The sequence below is a fragment of the Aplidium turbinatum genome, chromosome 14 (assembly GCF_918807975.1).
Source record: "Aplidium turbinatum chromosome 14, kaAplTurb1.1, whole genome shotgun sequence".
Taxonomy (NCBI): domain Eukaryota; kingdom Metazoa; phylum Chordata; class Ascidiacea; order Aplousobranchia; family Polyclinidae; genus Aplidium; species Aplidium turbinatum.
The window spans coordinates 10,884,336-10,911,135 of record NC_137485.1 but is presented as its reverse complement, the minus strand read 5'-3'; the positions used below and the strand labels follow the sequence as shown (position 1 = coordinate 10,911,135).

Below are 26,800 nucleotides of genomic sequence, written 5' to 3'. Positions count from 1 at the left end.
CTTTGTTTACAAATTATTTTTGGGAGTGGCTATTTTGAGTGTCACAGATTGAAACCTATCAACTTTTTGTTGTATCTTTATAGACCTTTTTTAAATAACTGTCAACTGAATTAGTTGATCAATCAATGTTTTTGGAAATGATGCTGGCTAAGTAGCATCTGCCAATTACGGTACTAATTTCAAGCCTACTTCAGCTTAAAGGTTCCACAAATATTTACTAATTAAACCCTTCCATTAGTAAGCTGCTGTATATACTTTGTACATTGAAACTTATGAACTTTAAAGACCACTACTTCAAACTATAAACTAATCAATTCCTTAGTAATTTGAAAAGTCACATCATCTTTTAACTACTTGTAGTCATGCTTAACTAAACCTCAGAAAAGTAAACCAAACGAATTTTTCTAAATAATAACTGTAACTAACATCCTAAACGTTCTACAATAGTTTAAAACAAGTCTGCAACCACAATATCATCCACAGTTTCACTGTTGATAGTAGACAATATGCCTGTATTTGCATACCTTCCAAGCAGATTCTGTGATTTAACCATAGCTCTCCTAGGTGGCGCTGTAAACAACAACCTCAAAACATGACTTTCCAGACTATGTATATAGTGGCTCTGATTGAACTGTTGAGAGCATGGCGACTTTCATACTCATGCCAACGTGCAACTTCAAATTTGACTGGAGGCCGATCTGTTAGTGAAAAAATTAGCAACTATGTTATAACCAAAGTTGATAGTTTGAGTAGCAGTAAATAAATATTGTCTTTTGGCATATTTTGTGTCATTTTGAGCCACTTTTCATGCTATCGTTCCTATACAAGTGATAATCCACCACAAAATTTGACACAGGTGCTGAAAGTCTAAAAAGCGCCTGGCAACACTGGTAAGAGGTGAAGATATGTCATTTTTTAAATCAAACCCAGGGAGCAGGGACCAAGGTGTTACGAGTTTTGCAGTTATTTGAGATACAGTAACAGTTATCACACTTTGGCAATTTGAATTTTCAATATTATCATTTCAAAAAGTTTAAAAAATTTAAAGTGAAAAAAATACTCGTTTTTTGGCAACGCATGGCTACAGTTTCTGCACTATGTTTCCACGGATGATGCTGACACACTGCAAGAAAAGTCAAGACAAATGTAATTCGACTGACATCAAGCCAGGTTGATACCGAGAAGAGTGACACCAACACCAGTCACCACTCCAAGGATGAATTTTTTAGTGTGTTTGCGCCATCCGTGAAATGTCGGTGCAGAAGGAAACAGCAATTGTGAATGCCTTTTTTCAGACAGGAGCAAGCCCTTGAGCTTTTCGAATACCGAGTTAAAACATCTGTTCATTAAATACAACACCCCCATTCCTTCCAGTGCTGCTGTGGAGAGACTTTTCTCTGTTGGAAAAGATGTGCTTAAGCCAAAGCGGCAGTACTTAGTGACTCTCATTTTGAAATGCTCGTGTTTTTGAAAGATGCGTAACAATAAATTTTCCTTAGAATGTGTTTTCTATAACGACGTTAAAATGACAAGTGTAAACGAATAATAACATTCGTTTTCAAGGTCATTTTTGCATCACTATCATCATCATTACGTTCCTTCCTCATATTGAGGGTTGGATACAATGCGCCATTGTTCTCGACCATGAGCTGTTCGGGCTATAGGGACTTGAAAAGTGTTTCCTAGTGTCACTTTAGACAAAAGTAGCAGTAGCGCGCACTTTGGTCCAAGTAGCAGTAGCGCGCGCTATTTTGGTCCAAGTACCGGTAGCGGGTAGTGCGCTACTTTAAAGGCTGTGGCTATATTTACACTATATAGTGTGATAGTAGCCTCAATAGTGTTGTCAGATAAGGAATTCTGCCCTAATTTGAAAAAAGTTTAAGGCTGTTGAAAACAAAAACTTGTATCTTGGAAATTTTTTTTAGCCTTAGGCAAAGATCAAAACCCTAATCTTATTCCTAACTCTAACCCTTACCTTAATCCTTCCTAACTTTAATCCTAACTCTGGCAACACCTGATTGTAACCATGGCATTAAGTGTGGAAAAATAGCCACTTCCTACTTTGAAAATAGCAGGTCCCCACCTCTGGCGATCTGCGTACATACACAGACCTTGCACACTGTAGGTCAATGTAATTTTGAATTCTAAGATAAGTTTACTTTATATAGGCTAATTCAGGGTAATTGTATAAGTTAACGATAAAACTGAAGGAAACGTTAGTCTTGTGTTACAAGTGATCAAACCTTGCCCTATTAAATTTATTTCAATCTTAATATTCAAAAGTTATTTTCTCAAAGTTTGTGCTCAAAACTTTGTGACTTCATTTGTTGCTTATAATTTTTTGGAGCTGGTATACAAGTCCCCCCCCCTCCCTTGGTAACTCATGACAAAGAAAGGACTCAACCAAACATATAGGGTGAAACCTGGGTTTTTTTTCGCTCAGACTTTTTGGTCATTTGTCCGAAATGACTTGAAAAAATTTGGTCATTTTTTATTTATTTTGGTCATTTTTCTGATGAAAAAAATTTCCTTTCAAGTAGCTGATACAAACCAAAATTTGCACTTCCTGACTAGCTACAACATTAAGTTTCGCTGAGAAATGTTGTCGTGTTTTATCTGAGAAAAGTTAGAACAGAGATTTTGACCGAATTGACCGTATATTTTTTTGAACATTTTGACCTAATTGGCTATATTTTTTTCGGACGATTTGCTAAAAAATCGGTCAATGACCAATAAATGACCGAAAAAAAAACCAGGGTGAAACTACTTTACCTTTGCTTTACTGTTCACACACTTCAATCCACATGTTTTGGTCAATTCCTCTTTGTCATGAGTTGCCAAGGGGGGGGGGGGGACTTGTATACCAGCTCCAATTTTTTTACAGTGGTTCTGAAAATTACAAAACAAAACAGATCATGTATATAGAAAATCAGTGGTGTACCGGTACACAGGGCTGCGATTTTTGCCTTTTTCGGTGACGAGGTCACTCGACACGCGCCATCACTATTCGACAAACGTCGTGCCTTACGGAAAAAAAAACGAAAAAAACGAAAAAAAAATAAAAAGGAAAAAAAAACTGAGAGAGGACTAAACATCGTCAGGTCGAGGAACAATCGGGGGGGGGGGGGCATCACGTGATGCAATCATAAAAGTGCTGACTTACGTAAACTTTCTTGCGCCAGGTACTTCAAAGCAAGGTCTAAAAGCGACGCTTCACACGAGAAACTCCCAAGGCGTCAGCGCCGCCATTTTGAACACTGCGGGAGAATGCTTTGATCGAAGTTACAACGCCCGGCATCAAACATTTCGCAACCACACTTTTCGTGCTATTCGACACAACGGGTTTCTTTTATAGATGAAATAACCTAGGCTACGTTGAGTTGTCAACGTCTATGCCTGTTTGTATTTCGCCGTTTGAGCCAATTAACAATATTGCTCTGGTAAAATGACTGTTGGGTACTAGCTATGAAAGTTTTTCACATGTAGAAAACACCCTAGTTTCCGACCAGATGTTCAGAAATACAGATGAAAAAAGCCGCTATTTTTATGGAAAGGAGTTCGCTTCCAGAACATTTTGAACACTGCGGGAAAATGCTTTGTTCGAAGTTCTAACGCCTGCCATCAAACATTTCGCCACACACGTTTCGTGCTATTCGACACAACGGGTTTCTTTTATAGATAAAATAACCGAAGTAGGCTACTTTTAATTGTCAACGTGTTTGCAAGTTTGTATTTATGTCTGACTTATGCACTTGTTGTTCCAAGATTGCAGAAATGTTTGCAATGTGAATAAAGAATAGTAGACAGCTCAACACGGTTGCAACTCGACTTCCTTCCACTAAAAGAGTTTCTGTGATTACGTAATGGACGATTTTGCACATTCACAAAAGCACACAACCCAGCTAGCAAAACCCGTCGTTTTTACATTGTAGCCAGTATGTAGCCTATCACAATGCATGACATGTATAAACAAGTTTGCTGGCTGGGAAGTCTGGACATCTGCAGGAAATTTGTCTCGCACCAGGCGAGATGTCATTCTTTGAAAGATTTAACAATGATGGATTTATGTAGCCAGTGCATGATGACGAAAACAAATTTAAGATTTCCTTTCCATTATATAACTTAAAGCAGGCGATTGATACAGGAGAAAATAATCGCAGAAGCACACAATAAAAGAACACAGTATAAAGCCTACTTATTACGCAAGTTTTTTACATCAAAAAAATAGCCTAGTTTCTGACCAGATGTTCAGAATCAGAAACACAGATAAGAAAGGTCGCTGTATATTAGAGTTCGCTTCTAGAAGAATAGTAGGTACCGTAGTCACTGGGAGTGGACAAGGCAAGGTAATAGGCAAGTTGTAAAAACAGCATAGCTTTGCCCAACTATAGATAGGATAGCCTTCAGTTAGTCAGTATCCTATAATGACTAAAAAACGAAAGAATCCTGCGACAACACGGATGGCAAAAGCTTCGGTCGGTCTCACCGGAAAGCGGTTAAGGTTCAGCAAACAGCGAGTGAAGTGCGGGATCTGTTCGAAGGAGCTATCGTGAGAAGCATTGCCACGTCACTTTGGAACTTATCATTCAGATAAACTTCCAGCTAATAGCGTTTAGTAGCCTAACATCGCAAAGCATTCTCAATTTTGTACATGTTTAATTTAATAGTGGTATAAGCAAAAGCATGCTTAGTAAAATGCGTCTAATCTGTTTTCACTTTTCAACAATAAAATTTTATAAATAAACCCGTTCACAGTGGCGTAACTACCCATTGGATCTTGTGGATAAATCCAGGGGCGGCACGTTGCTAGAGGGCGGCAAAATGGGATAACGTTTTAAAGTTTAAACGAACAAAGACAGTCACATTAATTTATTCTCGGAGAGACTCAGATTTAAACGACATAAGTTAACCCTGATCTAAGTGAAGCCAAAAAATTAAACAAGTTATGCCTATAAACTAATTTGCAACTTTTTTAGATTGAGCCTCACCATGTGGTAGCCTATTTGTGATGGTTTAATGATACGGTACTCATGCTGTTGAAGTAATGATAAAATGTCCGTTGTAACTTGTAAGCTATAGCATTGTTCAGCCAATTTAGCTTTGGTACGGTAGTTAAGTTCAGATTAGTTTTAAGTTTATTTCACTTTCGGGAGGAGACAGGAATGGACCGTGAGGTCATCGAGTCAACTGCCACCTTTACTATCTGTCAGAGGTAGATAGACGGGATTCCTCCATTTCATGTGTGAAGATGGGTTAGGTTAATGAAATGTTTAAAGTTTCAGGTCTGAAATAGATCATTTAGCTTAACTCAGCAAATTTGCAATTATATGGTTGTTGTTTTTAACAAATGTGCTGCAGGATCCAGAACAAGATTTAAGTTGCAATTTTTTTAAGTTATGTTTTGCCTATGACGAGAGTAAAAGAAAGTGAAGATTTTTTTTACAGAAAAAGAAAGCTAGAAGAGGGGCTAAAAAGAATGAAGAAGTCATTTTGAAGTTCGTAAAAATTGCCTCTGCTAAAAAAAAAACAGAAAAGATTAGCACAGTAAATCTTTAATACGGTACGGTACCTCAAGTTGAGACGGAAGAAGAATATGTAGGCTACCTCTAGCAAAACAATAACAAAGTGATCATTGCAAGCCTGTGAATGAAACACTGTCAGATAAAGTTAAACAGATGCTATCTATTATTCTTATAACGATGTGGCTTGGCCAGAAAGCGATAACGATAGCAAATAAGCAATAACTACTCGGCCAGAAACATTAACTCATAACATGAGAGTTGAGACAATCAAATTATGGCCCGAAAGGTTTCAGAATAAACAAGGGCCATTCAAGCCAAGGGATTAGAGTAAATAAAGGAGACAAAGAATCCTTCAGCTGTCAGAGTAAGAAGTGGTTTTATTTTGAACTTTCAATAAAATTAAACAAAACTGATTTAATTCTTCTGTTGTGTGGAATTTTAATCAGCTTTTACGACGGTGTCACAGGGGGGGGGGGGGTGGGGTAGGGGCGGCGTTTCGTGCAAAAATCCAAGGGCGGCATATTGCGTTGCTACGCCACTGCCCGTTCAAGTGCATAAAGAACAACGCATCGATAGCCTACATTCTTTTCTCGACGAGATAGTGATGACGTTTCTGAGTTTGCACAAGCAGTTCGGTCGGTGAGCTACCATCTGCAAATATAAGGTCAGGCCCTGGCGATAGCACGGCTTCACTAGACGTTCAAACTCATCAGGAAGTTGAAACGACCTCTCATGTTGAAGTACCACCAACAATGGAAAGATCTGGGTTTCGGTCTGAAGTTGCAATGTTGTACGAAGGGGCTTGTTTGCCATCTTCGATCTCGGCACACCTTAAACGCTGTAACATTACGCCGTTGTTTCGTATTATCGTAGTATTGTTCCGTTTTCTTTTATCTGCAGTTCATTTTTCGCTATATATATCTTCGCTGTGTTTCTTGGTAACTTGCATATTTCGCACCTAACTGTGTTTGCGTGCGGGTACGTGCCTAACCATTTACGTACTAAGCGAGACTAAAGAGATGCCAAAGGAAAAATTCTCACAGTAGGCTACGCTAGGTGTATAGCCTAAGGGATTTTTTCTTTTGCGATCCTCAGTTTCGCGTTTACAACAGTTCTCCATGGAGCAAAACAAATAATATACATGTCCGGTAGATACATAACTTAGCGCTTGATACTCCTTTGCAATCACTCAACCAGCGTGCGATTAAAACTTAAGTGACTCTGATACCACACAACTTGTGCAGTAATTCGCGGCCAAACGCTTATAATCTGACTCTTATGGCGTCATATTACTATTCGACAAACAAACGCAGAATTTTTGGTCGTTCGACAAGAAAGAAAAAATCGCAGCCCTGCCGGTACACATATATTTTAATGGGGTGAAGGTGTACAAAACAAATTGCATGAGAGCATGTTCAACTGTGGACACCATACCTCATGGCTGAGACTCCGGCTCTAATCCAGTTTCTATATTTGCATTAGCTTTTTTGACATGGTGTGTCTCATCATATTTTTGTGAATCTTTATTTTCACACCTGAATTTTATACAATCAAACAGAAGAGATCACATTGAATAGAAATAAAACTTAAATAGGCTGAATTGTTGCTGATGTTTTTAATTTAAACTTATGTTGCTTAACAGAATCGACAAGATAAGATCGAATAGAAGTATTTGTGTAGAATCATGGCTGCGATGCTATTAGTTAAAGATGCAAAGCCAGAAAACAGAACCTTTTACAATGATGACAAGCTACCATCACTTCCAGTTCCAACAGTAACCCAAACTGTAGAAAAGTATCTTGATTCATGCAAAGCAATTTTATCTGCAGAAGACTATGAAAAAACAAAAACAATTTGTGAAAATTTTGTTAAAAAAGATGCTAAAGTTTTACAAGAAAAGCTTCTCCAAAGAGCCTCTGAGCATAAAAATTGGTTAGAAAAATGGTGGTTGGAGAAGGCTTACCTTGAAACTAGAGCACCACTCCCACTTCAAAACTTTTCTGGTCCTGGCACTTACCTTGAACATGTATGGCCTATTCAACCTGGAAAGCAACTGGAGCGCCTTGCCCTGGGTCACCATCTATTTTTACAGTTTTGGAAAATTATTAAAGAGGAAAAGATGGCTGCCCATTCTGTGGAAAAGGGAAAATATTTATCTATGCATCAATTCAGATATTTGTTCAACACTTGCCGAATTCCACACAGAGGACAGGATGAAATTTACCACGGGTTTCGTACTGAGTCAGAAGGTTCATCTCCTTCTCACATCATTGTTCTATGTCAAGGTTACATATTCAAAATTGATGCTCTCTCATCTGACGGTGAAGTGCTTAGTCCAGCCCAATTCTATGGTATGCACAAGAAAATAAAGGACATATGTCAGCAGAAGAAAAAACCAGGTCCTGGGATTCCTGCACTGACAACCATGCATCGTGATCAATGGGCTGATCTCAGAGAACATCTGTTAAGTTTAAGCTCCAAAAATCAACAAGCAATGAGCGACATTGAAACATCTCTTTTTGTTGCCTCTATGGATGAATCTTCTCCTAGAAATTATACAGAGATAACTTATGAATCAATGGTAGGAGATGCAAACTTGAGATGGTATGACAAGTCATATAATTGTGCTTATGGAGAAAATGGCACTTGCTCAGTTGTGTGTGAACACACACCTTATGATGCAATGGTGATTATTGCCTTGGTTGAGTTTATGACTTTTTCTTTGAAACAACTAAATGGTGTTTGGCCACACTCTTTAGAAACAGATGACTTTCCTTCTCCTGTCGAGATTACATTTGATCTTGATCAAAAGATAGTTGATGCCATTTCAGAAGCCAAAGAAGGATTAAGCAAGTTGAGACAAAATCTCGACCTCCTTCAGAATGTGTTTTGCAAGTTTGGAAAGTCAGCATTGAAAGAATTTAAAATTCATCCTGATTTCATGGTGCAGTTGTGTCTTCAGCTGGCGTACATGCACATACATGGAAAACCTGGTCCAACATACGAGACTGCCATGACAAGACAGTTTTATCATGGAAGAACGGAAACCTGTCGCACTTGTACTCCAGAAGTTGTCAGGTTTTGCAATGCCATGCTGGAGCATCCTCAAGTTTGTTCTACAGAGTATCAAGAGCTGCACCCACTTCTATACAAAGCTCACAAAAAGTTTATGTCTTTAATGAGCGATTGTTCACAAAACAAGGGGTGTGATCGACATTTGATGGGCTTGCTGATGATAGCAGTTGAGAATGGTTTAGAAATACCAGAGCTGTACATGGATAAAGCTTTTTCTGCAACTGGTGGCAATGGGAATTTTGTTTTGTCTACCAGCTGTGTGGGATATATGAGTGGCCAGGGCTCAGTTCCGCCTATGCTAGAAAATGGCTATGGGTGTTTCTACAGAATCAACAACCATAAGATGATATATTCTATATCAGCATACAAGTCCTGTCCTGAAACCAATGCTCAGAAGTTTGCAGATTGTTTTGAATATTACTTATCAGATGTTCTGTTTTTGTTGAAAACTACAAATTCCACTGCTAAACTGTAGTATTTATCCAGACCAATGGCTCTAAACTCGACCAATTTGGGAGATTTATTGAATAGACTTAAAGATGTATTTATGCTGCAAAATTGTGATACGTTTTCTTGCAATTATTAAACTTTTTTTTAATCTTCTCCTGCAGTGAAATCAATTTTTACCAGATCCAGATCCGTTTTTCTGTGAGATCAGCTAAAATGTCATTGAATAGTTTTCAGGCAAATAGAGTCGGTCGAGAGTCAAAGCATGACTTTTAAACATAGATCCATGACTTCTATATGAATTGGAATCACTTCTGTGGATTGATAGAATTTTTGTTGCAAATACTTCGTGTCAACTTGTTTGCAATACTGTACCATCCACTGCTTTTACCAACCATGCCTCTTACCAACTGAATATACCGGTACTGTAAAAGATGTTTTTATTAAATGAGTTATAGTTGAGATTTTGAGCTGTGATAATATTGTAATAATTTTTGCATGTTCCAGTACCGTAACCACTTGACAATTTTATGCATTTTAATGCAAGTGTGACAGTCGTATAAACGTTTTGTATGTGATTACTTTTTCTCTACTTGATTTATATACTTTGTGCTATCACGTTATCAAGTCGAATGAACAAACCCAGTTGAAGCCATCAAAAGTAAATTTGTAGGTGGTTATGGGCAAAAAGCTCAAGCTAACAATAAGGATTCAAAGTCCATAGGGTTGGTGTCAACCGCATTATGTGGTTTTGTGATGTCAAATAGTTAATCTACGCTGTGTCATGTTTCGCCAATGATTAACTTACGTTGTGTTCGGCTGTTAGCCTAGTTTATAAAAGGTTAAGCACAATACTTACATCGTGGTAGGCTTGAATTGGATGCTCTGTTCGAGCTCTATCAAATCCCTTTCTCATCACTTGTATAACACTAGCTTTGCTTTCGGCACTCACGGTGAAGCGTGCATTTTGTGCTGAATTCAATTTGCTGCTATGTGCTAATTTAAGATTTTGTAAAAATCCACAGCATTAGTAATTTTTTTACAATTAACCTGTATAGGCCTACTCATTTCTTTTTGACTAGTGTGTCTCATTGTGTACATATTGTAAGCCAAAGTGTTTCTATTATTTTAATAAATCATATGAAAATCAATCATTGACTTAATTTTGTAAGAACGCTCACTTGCACAGTAGCAGAATTATTATTGGATAGCCTAATCATGGCATGTATTGGTTACGAAAGTCTGATTTTGGATTCACACCTCATGCGGATTTTAACTTCTTAAAAGTGTTCTGCGTTTGCACACAAGTGAAAATGCCTATGTAACACATTATTTCATGCTGTTCAGATATATGACTCCCTGGCGTGGGGAGCTGGAGAAAACCAAGAAAATGTACGATATTCAAGCAGATCCTTTCACCAGATGACAGTTTTTTTTCAATTTTTGCTTATGTGTTTGTGGAAATCGTCGATTTTTTGACAAAAAAAGGCAATGTTTATTTCAATTTTAGTCTAAATACATTTTGAAAAGTAGATTGATTGAACACGGTGTGACGAATGATGTGAAGCATTTTTAAAACTTTTTAGTACCTCGATGTTATTCTGTTTTCACCACCCAGACAGCAAATCAACCGTTTTTTACATTTGTCAAATCAAACGATTTGTGACGATGAATAATGAACATGTCGATTTGTGGTAATTTGACATTTGAAAAGTCTAGTGCCATAATCTAAGCAACAGTTTGTACAATGCATTATTTTGACAATTTTATTTGTTCTGCTTGTTTGTTTGTATATGGCGCTATCGAAACAAAAATTTGCGTGAATGCATTAATATATAAGGACTGCATTAATCAGGTCGTTGTCCCTTTGGACGTTAAAAATATTTAATTTGATGCAGTTACGTTGTTCGTTTCATTCATGCTAGCCTAGCAGCTAACCTATAGGCATACCAGACAAGGTATGTAGAAGTCAGTGTGACAAGAAAAAGTTTATCAGAACGTATCAATAGTTCAATAAATAAATCTAAAGGTGAGAAATATCATCCAAATAAAAGGCCACTCAAGTAATTTGTTGCACAAATAAGATAACACGACGGAAGCGTACTTCGTTCAACCGGCAGCAAACTTCTGCCTCTCCCCGTTGCCGGCAATTCTAAACTAATGCATTAAATATTTCACTTCATCAATTGGCAACACTGCTACAGGACAATATTTTTTAATCGTTACAACAATACAAAAAACACATTGGAAAGATATAGTTCATAGTTACAGTGTCCTTGGGCGATCACAGCTCCATTCCAAATATATGCGCCACAGTTACAACATAAGTTTCTTCGAAGAATAATATTACAAAATAAATATCTACGACGAATAGGTCATTTCATTCAACAGGGCAAGAGAAAATAAACTCACTTTACGATGTGACATTGCAAACATTATCTGCCACACTGTTATTATTTCCCCGACTACGATACAGTGTACAATCAATCTTGATTACCATGCAATACATTTTACTTAGCATAATTCACGTGAGAAAGTACATATTTCTAATAAACGGTACAGTAGGCTACTTTTTGTTATACGCAAGCTGATAAGATTGTGTGGGCTTAAGGCTATAGGAATCCGCATGACGTGCCTTTACAAGCATACAAATAAGTTTCATGCGTTAAATCGATAACTTTGGCAAATATTTCGTCATGATGGCAAATGTCGAAGAAAAGTTCAATACTCAGAAAATACACGGAGGCAATGCTTCATTTGCACAATGCATACTTGGCATTGTCTCGGATGGCAAGCTTAGTAAAAGTTTGGTGATGCTGATGTGCATAGAATGAAAGCGTTGTTGAAATATATTGAAGTAACAAAGGGTATGTTTCTACGAATGATAATATCAAGGCTGTAATACAGTAGTGAACGGAACGTTTAAAAACAATCGGATAAAAAACAACAACATGATTCGAAGTAATTTCATTAAAACTGTATGAAATTTGATTTTTTTTAGGTAGCACAGTCTCCAGAATTTAACTTACTATTTCTTTATATTCGCATTCTTAACATCCAAGAAGCAAAAAATATTGTCCTTCAACACGAATGCTAGCTGAAAAGAAAATCGGAACTAGCTGAAGTTATGGATTAGCTAGTTTGGCGTGGACGACGAAAACTTTTCTTTCTTGCATTTACTGGAACAGAACACCATATCATCTTTTGGTATGCATGGTTGGCCAACAAGAGACCGACCGCACTGTGTGCAAAGAAAGCAATCGGAATTGGCATGCCAGTGGTAACTCTCGAATGTCACCCATTCCGTATCGGGAGCAATTACCTGAAGAAACCAAAGCATTGGCCATTAACATGCAGAAAACGCAAGGAGTCTTGGCATAGTCTACTCATGTAATAAGCAACTGGTGCCGCAGTGAAACCACACGAAGAATCCAGGTGTGCAAAAACTAAAGAGGAAGCAGAACTCACATATAACAAATACGGTACCGCATGTATAAAACAGTGTTTATCGGGTGCAAATTCTAGTCCAAATGAAATTTCGGGTCCCGCTCTACTGTGTTCCATATCGTTTGGCAGTTTAACCTATAAGAAGACCGTATTGCAGTCGGTCTACAGTATATACACAAGAAGAACATAACATGCTTGAAATTAAATGCCTGGTGAGAGGCATTATTATTCAATACCACAGTGAAGATGATGCTTCACGTGCTATGCAACAAGGGCCGTTGACAAAATAATTTGGGCCCGGGCCCCTTAAACAAGACACTTAAAAAAAACAGTAGGACTCCAAAGAGCATGTGGTGTTTTATTTGTTCTTGTCCGTTCTGGAAAGATTACGGGCCTCTAAAATTAGTCTGAATCCAAACGTACCCCTTGGCAATAACATCTGCTTTGAAAAAGCTTTTGTAGAAACTGCGCGTGAGTAGATTAGGTGCGTTTGCGCATAGAAATTAAATATTGAAAAGTATAAACCTACCTTTTTACAAGTGGAACAAGCGTTGGCGAACGACTTTTCATAGCATGGTATGCAAACGGGTTGGTTGTTGTGTGGTACGTAATTCGTCCCACCGAGAGTCGCGTCACAATGCCAACAGCAAAAGTGCTTCAAGTGCCAATACGATTCCTCTGCTTGGGTGTACTCAGGAGCAAAAATAAGCTGAGTATATTTAAATCTGTTTAAAAGTGTACCTTACCTCAGAAGAAAAGATGAAATAATAATTAAAAGCGTTAAGCCAAGTGGTTATTTTGAAACGAGACAAGTAATATAAAATAGTAGGCAGAACACAACTGCTCTAAGGTGATCTACAACGTTTTGGTGTTGTTTTGTCGTATCCAGGCTTACGCCTGATAGTTGAAAATTTAGATTAAGCGTACAGTTTTTTTTTTATGCCACATAACCGCAAACAATGTAGAGTTTACCACCACAAAATAGTAAAGCAATGTTTCGCTAAATTACATCTGTCAAGATTTTAGAAATGAATATTTACGCATAACTTGCATCTTTTCATACATACTGCACAGTGTACACTTGTGTACTGTACATAAAACCAGCCAATAAATCCACTACATTGAAGGCGCTTACTTCATCGCAAGCAGCACACCGTGGTTTGTGGTTTTCGCAATAGTGCCTTCCGCAGTAAATGCTATCTTGATCGTAGAAATATATGAGGTCGACCAATAATTCTCTGCAATCTGCACATACGAAACATCCGGGATGCCAACGTTTGTCGTTTCCAGCTCTTTCTGCTGCAACAGCTGGGTCCCCGATTTTTATCTCCATTCTACAATCTGCACAGGGCTAAAGAAACGTACCGGTATAGGTTATAATTGAAAAGCACCACAAACCATAATTACGTCTTTTTTCATTTAAACAAGCTTGAGTCTTGCGGAAGTAACCTGAGGTATCGCTAAAATTAGCTATAACTCATGTCATTTTTTCTGTTATACAAAGAAAAATGTATGATACTTGATACCGGAATTGTCTTAATAATTCGGGTGTTTTCTTTCTATACGCAGTCAAACTTTTAGTCGATAAGCTCAACGTATGACGAAAATGCTCAACAATCTATACCTTTGTCTTGCTATTTTCTTCGACCTTGGCCTCTCCCAAAGATTTCTCCCGATATTGTTCAACAAAAACTTCCATTTCGTCGATTTCTTTTGGTGTGAGGTCATGGCAGTCTCTTGGCGTCTGATCGTGCGTGGGGAGTTGTCGCATTAGTTGTTTCTTTCGATATTTGGACCCTTCAGTCCCTGCGATTGGTCTCTTTTCTTTAGGCAAAGCTTCAATGTATTGCTGGACCTAACAATATACAAATGCGATGATTTCCCAGCTAGCAAAATTCGTGTTTTTTTTTACCTTGGTTCAATGTGAAAAGTGGAGGACTTTTTTAGCTGGGTGAAAATATGCTACTTCATCTTTAATCAGTAATGGGCATGATATTTTTCATTGATGCATATCATGTTTTCGACAGGACACAAACAAAAAACGGTGTCCTACTTGCCATGGCTGAGTAGCTAAAAAAAAACATAGAAGCTGCCATACTATTCGTGTTCACCATCGACCATGTGCATTGAAAAATATATATATTTTTTAGTAAAACAATGAAAACTATTAATACTACAAAAAGTGCTCAATGCCAAGCAAAAAGGCAAAGCAGAGCGAATTAAATCAAATGTAGTTATTACTATCTGAAGCCTTTACAAATTGTTTCACCTAACGGATCATCAGAAGGTCTGCAAAAAACATGTAAACAGTAAAGAATCGATTTTCAGAATTATCGATTCTTTACTGTTTACATGTTTTTTGCAGACCTTCTGATGATCCGTTAGGTGAAACAATTTGTAAAGGCTTCAGATAGTAATAACTACATTTGATATATTTTTTAGTAGATGCTTAGTTGCTTATACTGTATATTAGATACTTATAAATATGTACAAAGGTACGGTAATCTAGTAGTGCTTTCATGCAAGAAAACACCACATCTGCAGCGTGGACATTGGACAAAATCATTAAGTGGACATTGGACAAAATCAAAATCTACAAAAAACATACATTTTAGTAGAATTCACTGATACTTGATACACAATTACACATCGATACAATATAGCAGTTTTAGTCGATCATTTTATTAAGCTATATAGTACATATATTAAATGCAATTTTCCACACCAGTTTTTTGTCAGACACGGGAGGTTTCCAGTCATATGTGACACTTAGGTCATCTCTTGAAGATACTGCCGCATCTTGTAGAATATTTTCTTTGGGTTCCTCCTTCAGGAAAATATAAATTAAAATTTTATGGATGATCATTGATCAATCGCACAAAAAACATATTCATGATATTTCCAATCTAGCATTTAGTAACCATAAGTTGAACTGCAAACGAAATCAAGCTTTATCTCTTCCAAGCCATAGTTTTAACAGAAGTTCTACATTTCACCAACATACATCAACATTTTTAAAAGACATGCTAGATCAAAACACGATGTTACAGTCATAAAATCATAATAAACTTACAGTCTGGGAAACGCTGAGAGTAGTTGGGGGTGTCAAATCATCACCAACTTCGGTAACTGCTTTTGGAGGTGCAGGAAAAGTTTGAGATTCATCTGATGCAACTGCATTCTGTTGGCTATCTTGTTGATACACGTCTGGAACCGATGAAGACTCCATGGATACGGATTCCTTTGATGGAAAACTTTCAAGTGGGGGTTGAGGCAAATTTTCAGAAGCTGAAGAAGAATGTTGATTTTCTTGAACTCTCTCACTCTGCACAAGAGGTTCTTGCTTCTCGTTGATGCTTGGGCAGGGTTTCGAACCATTTTTAATAACCATAGCATTCATATTGTCCACAAGATCATCGGTAGCAGATGCTGTGTTGAGTGTTTGATGCACAACAGATGAATGAGATTTTTCTGTTCCAGCTTGTCTTTCCAACTGCTTATCTGGTGATTGAATGGGAGACTTTGCTGGTTGCATTGTGATTTTTTCATTGTCTTGCATTAACAGTTTTCCGATGTTGTCAATGCCTTTTCCCGACACGCTGACATTCACATCATGGTTCTCTTGACTACATTTGCAGTTTCGACAGATTTTTCTGCAATGAAAAATTGTGCAAATCGATTATAGTTATTCCTGCTTTGCATGAATAAACGACTAGCTGTGATCTATTATGTACAAAATAAAGTTTAAAAAATTTCTTTATAGCATGAACCAATTTCAAAGCAGGAAGTATCGGTTGATTACTTCGATAGGCTTACAATGCAGACTATATTAAAACAAAACATTGCAAATATCTCTTAAGTAGGGCCCCCATGGAACGGACACCTTTCTACACAAATAGAAACATTTTTGCTCTTATTATTTGATACAAAGTTTCAAATGCAGTGGTACCGGTATGTTAAGAAAACCAGTTATCAGAAAAAACTGACCTCCAGAAATGCAAGTCCAGTCCAGGGCATTTGTCTCCACAATTTAAGCATGGAGCACCAGCACCTACTTCATGAGTTAATACTTTCTGAAAAGCAATGACATACAGTTAAGTTTATAAAATGCTTAACCTGTTAAGCGTCACCAACTGCATAAGCCGTTTACAGTTGTTCACTTAGGACTGACACCAACGGCATATGCCGTTTTCAGACTTGAGCTGTTTACATTGATCTGTCAGCCACGACATATTACGTTTCTCGCAAAGAAAAGAGAAGTGATGAAAAAAGGAAACTCTCTGGAAACTCTGTGATCAATCTAGCGTGAAAAAGCATCATAGCAACAATGCAACTGCAAATGCAGTTTGTTGGTTTGGCAGAGGTACTTGCACGGCCTAGCAGGGATGGATCCAGCAAGTAACCTTTGAGGGGGGATTTCAACAAAAACAATTATGTAGGTCTACATTAATCCAACTTTGCAAATACATCTTGAATGAAGTTACTCTTCTGTGTTTTAGGGGGGGGGAGACGATCGCTCCCCCTGGATCTGCCATTAGTAGTGTACCGGTACACTGTTGATCCGTTTTTAGACTAATAATAAACTGTGCCACAACAATGTTCAACGTTTTTATTTATTTATGATTGTTTAACATAACAATTAGTCATTCTGCAAGAAAAAACTGCTATTGTAAGCACACAAACCAGTCTCTGCGCGTTGCAGGGTTGCCAGGTAATCCTGAAGGAATTCAGACAGTATCAGTCTGAAATTCTGAAATTTTAGAAAAAATGATAAAAATTGTTTCATTTATCATCCAGCACTTCACTGTTCTCACAGAAAAATGAAACATTGGCACATAACCATTAAGCACATCCAGAATGTGACAGAACAGAGAAAGCAAAAACCGAACACCATTTAGCAATTTACACAACGCACAAAACTGCGTTGTTGTGCATAAAAGTTGCGTTGTTGTGCATAAACTGCATAAAACTGACAAAGGCTTGATAGAACACAAGACATGGCAGAACTCGAATTCCTATTGCATACTTTCGATGTTTATTGCTAAATTTTCAATTTCTTCTTGGGTTGAGTAGCCTACATCTCTCATGTGCAGAGAACCTTACATTCATCTCTTTAGCATTTAGACAAGAGCATTTCTTGGCAAAATAAATATAGTAAGATTGATTTCATTTAGTTTCTGGTGTTTGTCTTTGTAAAATGTGAATGACAGCACGAAAAAAAGCCACACGATTGTAGCAATTAATGCAGGGACAGACAGGCAAGAAAAAACATAAAACTCAAAATAGCCTTTCGTTGCACCCTTTGATTTGCTGATACCCAGAAAACAATCTGCACGGAACTGGTGCTAGGAATACGAACTGAACCAAAAAACTTTTCTGAGGTCATAAAATTCAGCCAAATTAGGACACAAGCTAAATGTCCGAATGATTTGATAGCTGTCAGACACAGTAAATGAAATGAGGCCAATTTATCGATTTTAGTCCAAAATTTAGGCCATCTGGTAACCCTGACGCGGTGCACGATAATTGGCAAAAAAGATGACAATACGAAAGCAAATTCATTTCCCAGGAGTGACGCTTAACAGGTTAAATTATAAAAATTAGCATTTTTTTATAATTCTATCTTGATTGTTTATCAACAAATGAGCAAGCTATCTATCCATTATTATGGTTTTTAATTTACAGTTTTTAAAACAGATAAACATACTGGCAAATCTGTGCTTAAACACATTGTTTTGACGTATGGGCGATTGGGTATAAATTATATGTGTGATTATTATGCATTTAAATGAGTGATTTATTAAAGGAATGTGTATTTTCAGATTGAGAAAGCTTCTTGGAGAACTTAATCCTGGCAAGATTCCGCTTGTTGTTGAAGTGTTTTCTGTATGATTCCATCCACCAGGTGCAGCTGAATGAAGAGCAGTCCTTGAAACATATTGCTCAAGCACGCATTCGAAGAGTCAAACCAGAGCTGCTTGATCTCGAGGTATCTTCATTCATGAAGTCAGGCGCTTAACCAATTGAGATGTAAGATTTAATCGGGATAGATTTGAGAGCTGGCTACATCTTTCTCAATTATTGTAGCACTTAATAATGCCGATATAGACATATATAAACTACACTAAATTTACACAGCAAAAGTTAAAAACATGTAGAAAAAGTCTGGTTAGTGATATATAGTTGCATGAAAACATACAAAAATGATTGGGAGCTGGTGTACAAGTCTCCTCTCTGGTCATAAATGCTATGACGTGAGTATATGTCAATAATTGGAATCAACCAAAACATATCTAGGGTGAAGCATATGAAAAGTAAAGCAAAGGTAAAGTACCGTAGTTTCACCATATAGTTTTGGTTGATTCCAATGTATGACGTTGTGGTATTTTTGACCAGGCAGAGAGTTGTATACTAACTTCAATTATTGTTCGATATTATTATTACTCAAAAACAAGCAAAGTCTAATCTTTAAATGGTTTTGAACTCAACCAATGCATAGCTTAAGTGAGAAAATCAAAACTTACCTCTGTTACACCAGAAACAATTTGCTTTGCCATCTCTTGAACACTAGTCTATTTAAAACAAAGCATATATATTCTCCAATAGCTATATGTTTCTAGTGAACAAACATGCAACCTATTGGGCTGATGCAAATAAATACTAACCTATACAGAACAAAACAGTTACAGTACTGTTTGATACAATGCCAATAATTTAAATAGAAGTTGCAACAAGGAAAAATAAGAAATAGTTAGGCTATGCCAATTGATAATCTCCAGTCATGCCACTCCGACTCTGGAGGTGAAAATGGTTCCGGCTGAAAGGTGTTTGTGCAAGCTGTGGTGAAGTTCTTGCTTGATTCACCCATTTTGTTTGAATTGACTTTGGGTAATATTTTATGGTTATTGGTCTTTTGTTTCTAATTTTTATAGCAGTGGTTAATGGTTATACACTTCTCGAAATAGTGTTGCCAATAAAAAAATTGAAGATCGGGTGTAACATCAGACAAATCGCACTGCAAGCAAGAGTTGCCAGACTGAAATTTGCAACAACAACAAAAAAACTCACCAAGAAAAAACGCCAACTTGAGGCCAAATATGTAGAAAAAGGGCCAAAAATAAGCAAAACTCAAACAAGATAAAATAAGCATTGTAATCAGGGTTACCAGACTATGAAAAGTATAATAACATCAAACATCACCACAACTTAACATCACATCACTATTATAACATCACAAAGCATCACAACAATAACGATAACTGAAAAGCATTCAATTGACAAACACAAATCCCTTGTACTGCTCAAAAACTGAATTTCTGAAAGCATGCTCGGCTGGCAATGGCAAGTTGGCGGTTGTGTTAGACTACCGATCGATCGAAAAGTGAACACGTTACGTTTTTGTATAGGCGCCTACTTTTGAGCGTTGACATTATAATTCCAAAATAATGTCTATAACATTCATGTTTATCGATATTTTATGACTTGTAGCGGATTTTAATAAATTGTAGCAAAAATGACTCTGAAAGTAGCCCAAAAAGTAGCAAGTAGATATAAAAGGACTGTAGCGGATGAGTTTTAATCCGCTACAGTGGTAACATCTGGCACCACCGAATGCCTTGCAGAGTGAACGTAGTCTGACTCGGCGCCGGCGTCACATTACGAGTGGCCTATTAACTATTAAACAAGTAGCCTATAGAAAACGTATTGAATAATGGTGAATATGGTTTCATCTGGTAAAGTCACGATGCATGAAAAATATTGATGCATTTTGAAGAGTAAATTTAAAAAAGGCCGAATTTAAAGCCAAATATAGAAGAAGGCCAAACGTATAATTTCTAAGGCCAACAGACTTAAAAGCCAAATTCAAGGAATTTGGCCTTCAAAAAGGCCAATCTGGCAACCCTGCCCAAGCAAGTTTTAACATTCGCGTTTTGTCGCTTCTACTTTTTTCTCAACCTTTGCTATGTTGACGTGTATTGTTTTTGCTGTGATTGATTTTTCATTCTGACAAATAAACCTTTGATTGATGGAATACGCACTTCGAATTTGAGTAAGTTTGATGGTTGACTAACTTGACGACATTGATTTCAAATAAAAGAAGTCAAACACGACTTGAATTAAAACTGCCGAATTTAATTATTTTAAAAGCTATAAGCCTAGTTAAACCGTCGTCAACTGCGATTAACTGCAACTGCGACTTTCCTAACTGCCTTCAACACGGAACTGCAATTATGTTTGCAGATGACACCATCATTATATATAAAAATAAAACCATTTCTACTGTATCATCATCAGTCGTTATCTCCGCCTGCGGCAGATTGCGCATCAACATGGCTTATTTGTTTCCAAGAGTGGCAATTTTGAGCCAACTCGCCCAGTGTCGTCAACTGGAGTCCGGTCCATGATTGAATGTTGTCTTGCCATCGTTTTGGTTGTCTGCCACGTTTTCTTTTTCCTTCTACTTTGCCTTCTGTGCAAACTTTGCTGATTCCGAATTGTGATCTTTTAGTGTGGCCGAACAGTTTTAAAACTTTTGATTTTATTATTGCTGCAATTGGATGTAGTTTTGTCATAGTTAGAAGATCTTCTATTTTTGTGTGATCAAGTAGCCTTTTGTTGGTCATGCTTCTCATGATGTGGTTTTGGAAGGTAGTGAGTTTTTTCATCCTTGATGATGTCCAATTTACGCATTCTAGACCGTACAGCACGACTGGTAAAACGTAGGTGTTGAAAATTTTTGCTTTTAATTTGATTGGGAGTCTATTGGATGTTAGAATCTTTTTGTTCTTTTCAAATGCTGCCCAGCCTAAGCCAATTCGGTGTTGTTCTACTGTATATGATATGGCAAATCAAGAGCTTGTATGCATAGATCAATGGCTATCAACAAATCGATTGTCTCTAAATGTCACCAAAACCAAACATATATTATTTTCAAGTCAAGGAAGCAAGACACTATCATGCAACCCACCCTTAAATATTCGAAAAAACAACATAGAACAAGTTGCCTCAATAAAGTTTCTGAGAATAATTGTAAACGAGCATTTGTCATGGAAATCTCATATGGAAATCTTACTTCAAAAAATAAGATCAACACTCTGCGTGACAAAAAAAAAATAAGCCTTTCCTAAACAAACAAGCACTTCTCTCCATTTACCATTTTCTAGTTGAGAGTCAGATATTATATTGTATCTCAACATGGTGTCATGAAAACAAAACTTCATTGCAAAAGCTGCAACGTACATGCAATAACTTTCTTCGGATTGTATTTGACATTGACCGCAGAAAAAGCATAAAAGGTGTAATGGAACTCAATAATTTAAAATCAATTAACCACATGAAAAATACAGAGATTGCAACTTTCATGTTTAAATATTCAAAAAACCTACTTCCCACAACATTTAATTATATACCGTAATTATGTGTAAACAATCAAATAGCCTAACAACAAGAAGTAATTCTCCTAATATTCCGATATATTGCAGAATTAACACTTGCAAACAATCAATACGGTACATGGGGCCAACAGTTTGGAACAAGCTTCCCCCTACTATAAGAAATGAATGCAAAACTGTAAAAAGCTTTAAATCAAAAATGAACAAGCTAAATCTTCCTTTGAAATAATCCTATCTAAGTAGGCCTATAACATAGGCCTACACCAAACTTACTAATATTTTTTTTTGCCCAGAAATGATAGATCAATGTGTGTAGATTTATTAGCAAAATAGTAAGGTTGTAAGTAGGCTACTCCTACTGGCCTTCTGGTTCTTGTGTTTTTTTGTCCACAGAAGTTCTACAGAGTCTGCAGAAGTTTTTCCATCCTCTTCGCCCAATCCCCATCTTTCGATGAAGCGGTGGCCATGTGCTCCAACCAGTTGTTTTATATCAATATCTTGGACTGGATTGTCATGCTATTGTCTGATTGTTTATCTATTTTTCTAACATGTCGAATTGGATTTTTTTTTTCACTTTTGTTATGGTTTAACGTGTAAAACATACGGTAGCCTAACCCAAATTTATCATATTACTTTGACATGCCACTATAGGCTACTACTGGTCACAGCGGTAAACCATAATTTCTTCGTGGGAAAATTGTAACTTAAAGTTCCCGGATCCTTTCGTCTGCATATAATGACCGAAGAAACACACACTTGAACTTCTTTTCAAACAGTGTATTTCTGTAAAAATTAGCCCACGGCTACCGAAAACGAGGGGGTGCAACGCGTACACCACTGAAAACTGTCACTACAGAACAGATTACTTGGATAAAAGACGGAACTTTTGTCCAGCTAGCAAGCACTAAGCCAACAGTTACATGTGCGGCCAACTTTCAAACAATCATTTTACGAATGACCAGAATAGATATCAATATCTCAAATTCACGTAGAAAGTAACTGTGACGCAATAAATGAAAGACAATTATGAAGTCATTCCAACAGGTGTTCAAGCTGATGTAATATTTCCTGTTTAAACAGGCCCAAACAGGTCCAAACAGGTCTTATGAACGATGGTGCAATTTTGGCACATTTTCTAACAACTTGCATGACGTAATATTCAGTAGACTTGAACGGTTTTATATGACGTTTGATTTGTACAGAGATTGGCCGTAACATAGCGGCCCCTAGTTATGACAGTCTAACATGGCATAACTAAAAAAGAATTGAAGGACAATCGTGAGCCAATGAATAAAACACACGATACACAAATTTTTTGAATCACTCACGTTTAAGTTAATACGCAAATACAAAGGGTATGCAAAGAATGAACAGCAATAAGAATAAACACGACGATACATGAAATTGGTACCATAGGTACACGCTAAATGACGCTATATACAATAGTTGCGATAATAACCGACTGTTCCGGGCTCAGACAAGTATCGGCCACCGCAGACAAAACCAGGCTCAAACCCTAACACTTAGGTGTTCTTTACGGGGGCGAGGCACGAAATATCCCTCAACACGTAGTCTACTTTCACTTTCCCCGTACTCTCATCATAGTTGCAGACGGCAACTTTGGCTCTACGAACCACAGGCTTCCCTTTCCTAATTTGTGGAACTACCTCATGCACCCTCCCAAGTTGATACTTCCCACGTTTACCAATGTCTTGGAGAGAACCTACCACTACAAGTTGACCAGGCTCCAAATTCTCGGCCATTTTTAGCCATTTTTTCCGGCCCTGAAGACCTGGCAAGTAAAAATCGATCCATTTATTCCAAAACTGCTGAGAAAGTGACAAATTGAACCGATAATCCCTTCTTAATTGGTCACGATCATGTGGTTGCCCAACAGCACAGTATGGGTCTAAGTATGGGGTCAAAAGTGAGGCAGGGGTGATGACAGTAAAATCCCTAGGGTCGTCACTCAAAGGTACCAAAGGGCGTTCGTTCACGATCCGAACGGCACTGCCTGTGTACGTAAGCAGTTCAATAAAATTGGGCTTACGAATTGAAGAGTCCAAAATGTGAAAAAAGTACTTGGTCATATCGGCCACGAAACCAAGTCTACTCAGCCGAAATCTAGCCAAGAGATCTGCCAGAGGGTTTAACAAGTCAGGACCCGAAAACATTACATCATTTACACAAGTTCCTCGGAATTCAGATTGTTTTAAAGCCTTCTTCCTTAAATCAGCAGCTCTATCTGACGCAAACACAAAATTGTTAGGTAAATCAATATCTTCCTTCAACGGTACAGGTATCTCAAATCGACCACCTTTCAACTCAATATTCGGTTCGACAAGTTCTCTAGCCAAAATATCATTGCGAGACAATTCACAGGTTTCATTTTGCAAAGTCAAATCCTGAATGACTTTATTCAGGTCTGCTATTTCCATATCGCGAGACTCAATTTTATGCTGAAAGCCAGAGATGACATCCGACTCTGAAGACGTCTGCACTCTGCACACTTTAGCAACGCTTTCAACTAAGGGTGACTTACCACCACAAGCCAACCAACCGAGAGGAGTGAGCAAAGCATGCGGTTCACTACGATTGTCACCAACACGCTCTTCTTTTGCACACATCAAATAAGCGTTGTCGTTGCCAATCAGTACATCTACAGTACTACAATCATTCAAATGAAACATATTCACGTCATGGAAATGACGGAAACCACTTAAATCTTGTTTATGGGGTAAAGTTTTAACATCGTCAGCCCAAGCTGGGTTAACCACCGAGGTTATATCACAAAACAGTTCATCAGTCTCTAACGACTGGATGTTGAGTTTAACAAGGTCAGCACAAGTAGGTTTCTGACCAGCCAGAGTATCCATTTTAAACGACGCTTTATCATACGGTTTAAGACCAAGTTCGCACACCAAGTCACTCGAAACAAAGGTCAACTGCGAACCAGGATCATGCTGACAATACACCAACTTCGATTTGCCAGTCATTGGATTCAAAACACGAGCAGCAGTAACGCGGTTAAAGGCTGCTTTAACATTTCCAATCTTAACATTACGCACAGGAACTCTGGCACCAGCCTCATCTTTACCGACCAAATCCAGAGAATCACGTGACGTCACATAAAAATCATGCAGAAGAAAATAGTGTTTCCTATCGTTGTTAGGCCCACACTGACGACAGTTGTTTGCATGATTACAGTCCTTAACCATATGCTGGCGCAAACAGTTCAAGCATTTTCCAGCTTTCACAATGACATCTCTCCGACCTTTAGGTGTCAAGCGCAAAATTCTTTACAATTAGACAAAAAATGATATTCAACTTGACCACGTGACGAACAACAAAAACATGCCGGTATGTCACTACGTCTGGCCACACCGCCGCGCGGTGCGCCAACAGCAGTCGAGTACTGCGAACTCCCTGAAATCACATTATCATGGGGTTTTACCGACGTCTGCCTAACCGGACATGAAAGCAATTTTCCTTTGCCAAACTTTTTAAAATGCTGCGACTCACCAGAATCGCCCATTAGCATGATGCTAAAATCAGTCGACTTGCGCGTTTCCTCCCGTACTACAAAATCAAACAAACTCTGAAAAGTAGGTTCCTCAGTGCTACCATACTGATCACCTAAAAAGTCAAGATAACGCTGCTTAGCGTCAAACGGGAGTCGCTTAGCCAAATCCAAAACAAAACGTCCTTCTAATTTATCACGCTGACCATAAGCTTTCGCGTAAAGCAAACACTGCGACAATTCATCTTTAAACTCTTTCAAATCACTGGAAGAGATAGAAGTCAATTTGCTACCATAGCGATACTTTCTAATTTCTGGTTCTGCGAAAAGACCTCCACGAACTCCAAAACGTTGGGACAAGCGAGCTAATGACATTTCTATCCTGTCTTCCTCTGACAAGCCAGGAGTGTCGGAAACCAAATTAGCAATCGTTTGTGCAGCTGTTCTAACACAAGCTGCTTGCAACAAAGTCAAACGAGTTCCCTTAAAGGGCGAAGCTGCCATCAAGGCCATAACACGATTTTTAAAGAAGACAAATGGCATATTATTACCATCGTAACCAATCAAGGCCGCCTTATCGAAGAACGTCCTACTATTTTGGTATTCAAAAAAGCAATCCTGCTGTTGAGAACTCGATTTAGCGGGAGAAGACAAGCTATATCCCTTAAGGGGCTGAGTGGGCTCAGTCACATGCACAGCCCGATCACGATCCTCAAACACGTTAAAATCAGGAGACACGATACGCCTCTCACAACCACCCAAATTACGTGTAGCTGGGCGATCAAAAACTAGCGGCGCAGAAAACTGTGAAGGGGGCAAAGCATTACTGCTAATGGCGGCCCCGTGACCTGTACGCTCTGGGGGAGGAGTTCGGTTGTAATTTGCAGACCTTGGCTCTACAGCCTTCGGAATACCCTTAGCCGCGGCCCCGAGACCTCCTGAAACAGCTGGAAAACATGTGGATTGTACAGGTCCACTTACGGATTGAACAGGCGTGTGGAAAAGGTTAGGTAAATTAAACTGTGATTGATGTTCACTTCTGGAATGCCTAGAAGAGCCCTTCCTAGAGCTACGCCGGGAGCCCAACTCAGAACGATATTCAGCTAAAACTACCTCTTTACGTTGTTCGGCCCTCAACTGAGCGTCTTTGAGTGCGAACTCAGCAGCTCTAGCTTCGGCTCTCGCGGCGGCCTCAGCAGCTCTCGCTTCGGCCTCAGCAGCTCTCGCGTCGGCCTCAGCTCTCGCGGCAGCCTCAGCTCGTATGGCTTCAGCTCTTGCGATGGCCTCAGCAGCTCTTGCTTCGGCCTCAGCTTGGATCTGGAGCTCCTCTCGTCTTAACTGTAGGTTAATTTGTGCAACTATTCGTGACGAGCTCTCAGACATTCTAGTGCTTACAT

At 38.2% G+C, this 26,800-nt stretch overlaps 2 protein-coding genes across 3 annotated transcripts; one reads left to right on the top strand and one right to left on the bottom strand.

Moving 5' to 3' along the window:
* Positions 1-7,186: 7,186 nt before the first annotated feature.
* Positions 7,187-10,805, top strand: LOC145782718 (peroxisomal carnitine O-octanoyltransferase-like). Its single transcript, XM_082594473.1, has 2 exons — positions 7,187-9,466; positions 10,392-10,805. Exon 1 carries the CDS (start codon positions 7,207-7,209, stop codon positions 9,070-9,072), a length of 1,866 nt encoding a protein of 621 aa, XP_082450599.1. The 5' UTR covers positions 7,187-7,206; the 3' UTR covers positions 9,073-9,466; positions 10,392-10,805.
* A 214-nt stretch (positions 10,806-11,019) lies between these two features.
* LOC145782719 (testin-like) lies at positions 11,020-19,151 on the bottom strand. 2 transcript variants are annotated; one of them, XM_082594474.1, is made up of 8 exons: positions 19,016-19,151; positions 16,479-16,564; positions 15,565-16,144; positions 15,217-15,318; positions 14,116-14,346; positions 13,627-13,842; positions 13,021-13,200; positions 11,020-12,366 (listed from the first exon to the last, which is right to left on the bottom strand). In XM_082594474.1, exons 1-8 carry the CDS (start codon positions 19,046-19,048, stop codon positions 12,181-12,183), a joined length of 1,614 nt encoding a protein of 537 aa, XP_082450600.1. In that variant the 5' UTR covers positions 19,049-19,151; the 3' UTR covers positions 11,020-12,180. The 2 variants fall into 2 exon arrangements, with proteins under 2 accessions (XP_082450600.1, XP_082450601.1); XM_082594475.1 differs by lacking the exon at positions 19,016-19,151 and adding an exon at positions 17,175-17,314.
* Positions 19,152-26,800: the final 7,649 nt, after the last annotated feature.

Bases quoted from the DNA above. Each gene is read 5' to 3' on its own strand.
- LOC145782718 (XM_082594473.1), top strand. From the start codon at position 7,207: ATGGCTGCGATGCTATTAGTTAAAGATGCAAAGCCAGAAAACAGAACC.
- LOC145782719 (XM_082594474.1), bottom strand. From the start codon at position 19,048: ATGGCAAAGCAAATTGTTTCTGGTGTAACAGAG. The intron at 16,145-16,478 runs GTCAGTTTTTTC...TTTTCATTGCAG, and splicing joins CTGGACTTGCATTTCTGGAG to AAAAATCTGTCGAAACTGCA. The intron at 14,347-15,216 runs GTGTGGAAAATT...GTATATTGTTAG, and splicing joins CCGTGTCTGACAAAAAACTG to GTCCAGCAATACATTGAAGC.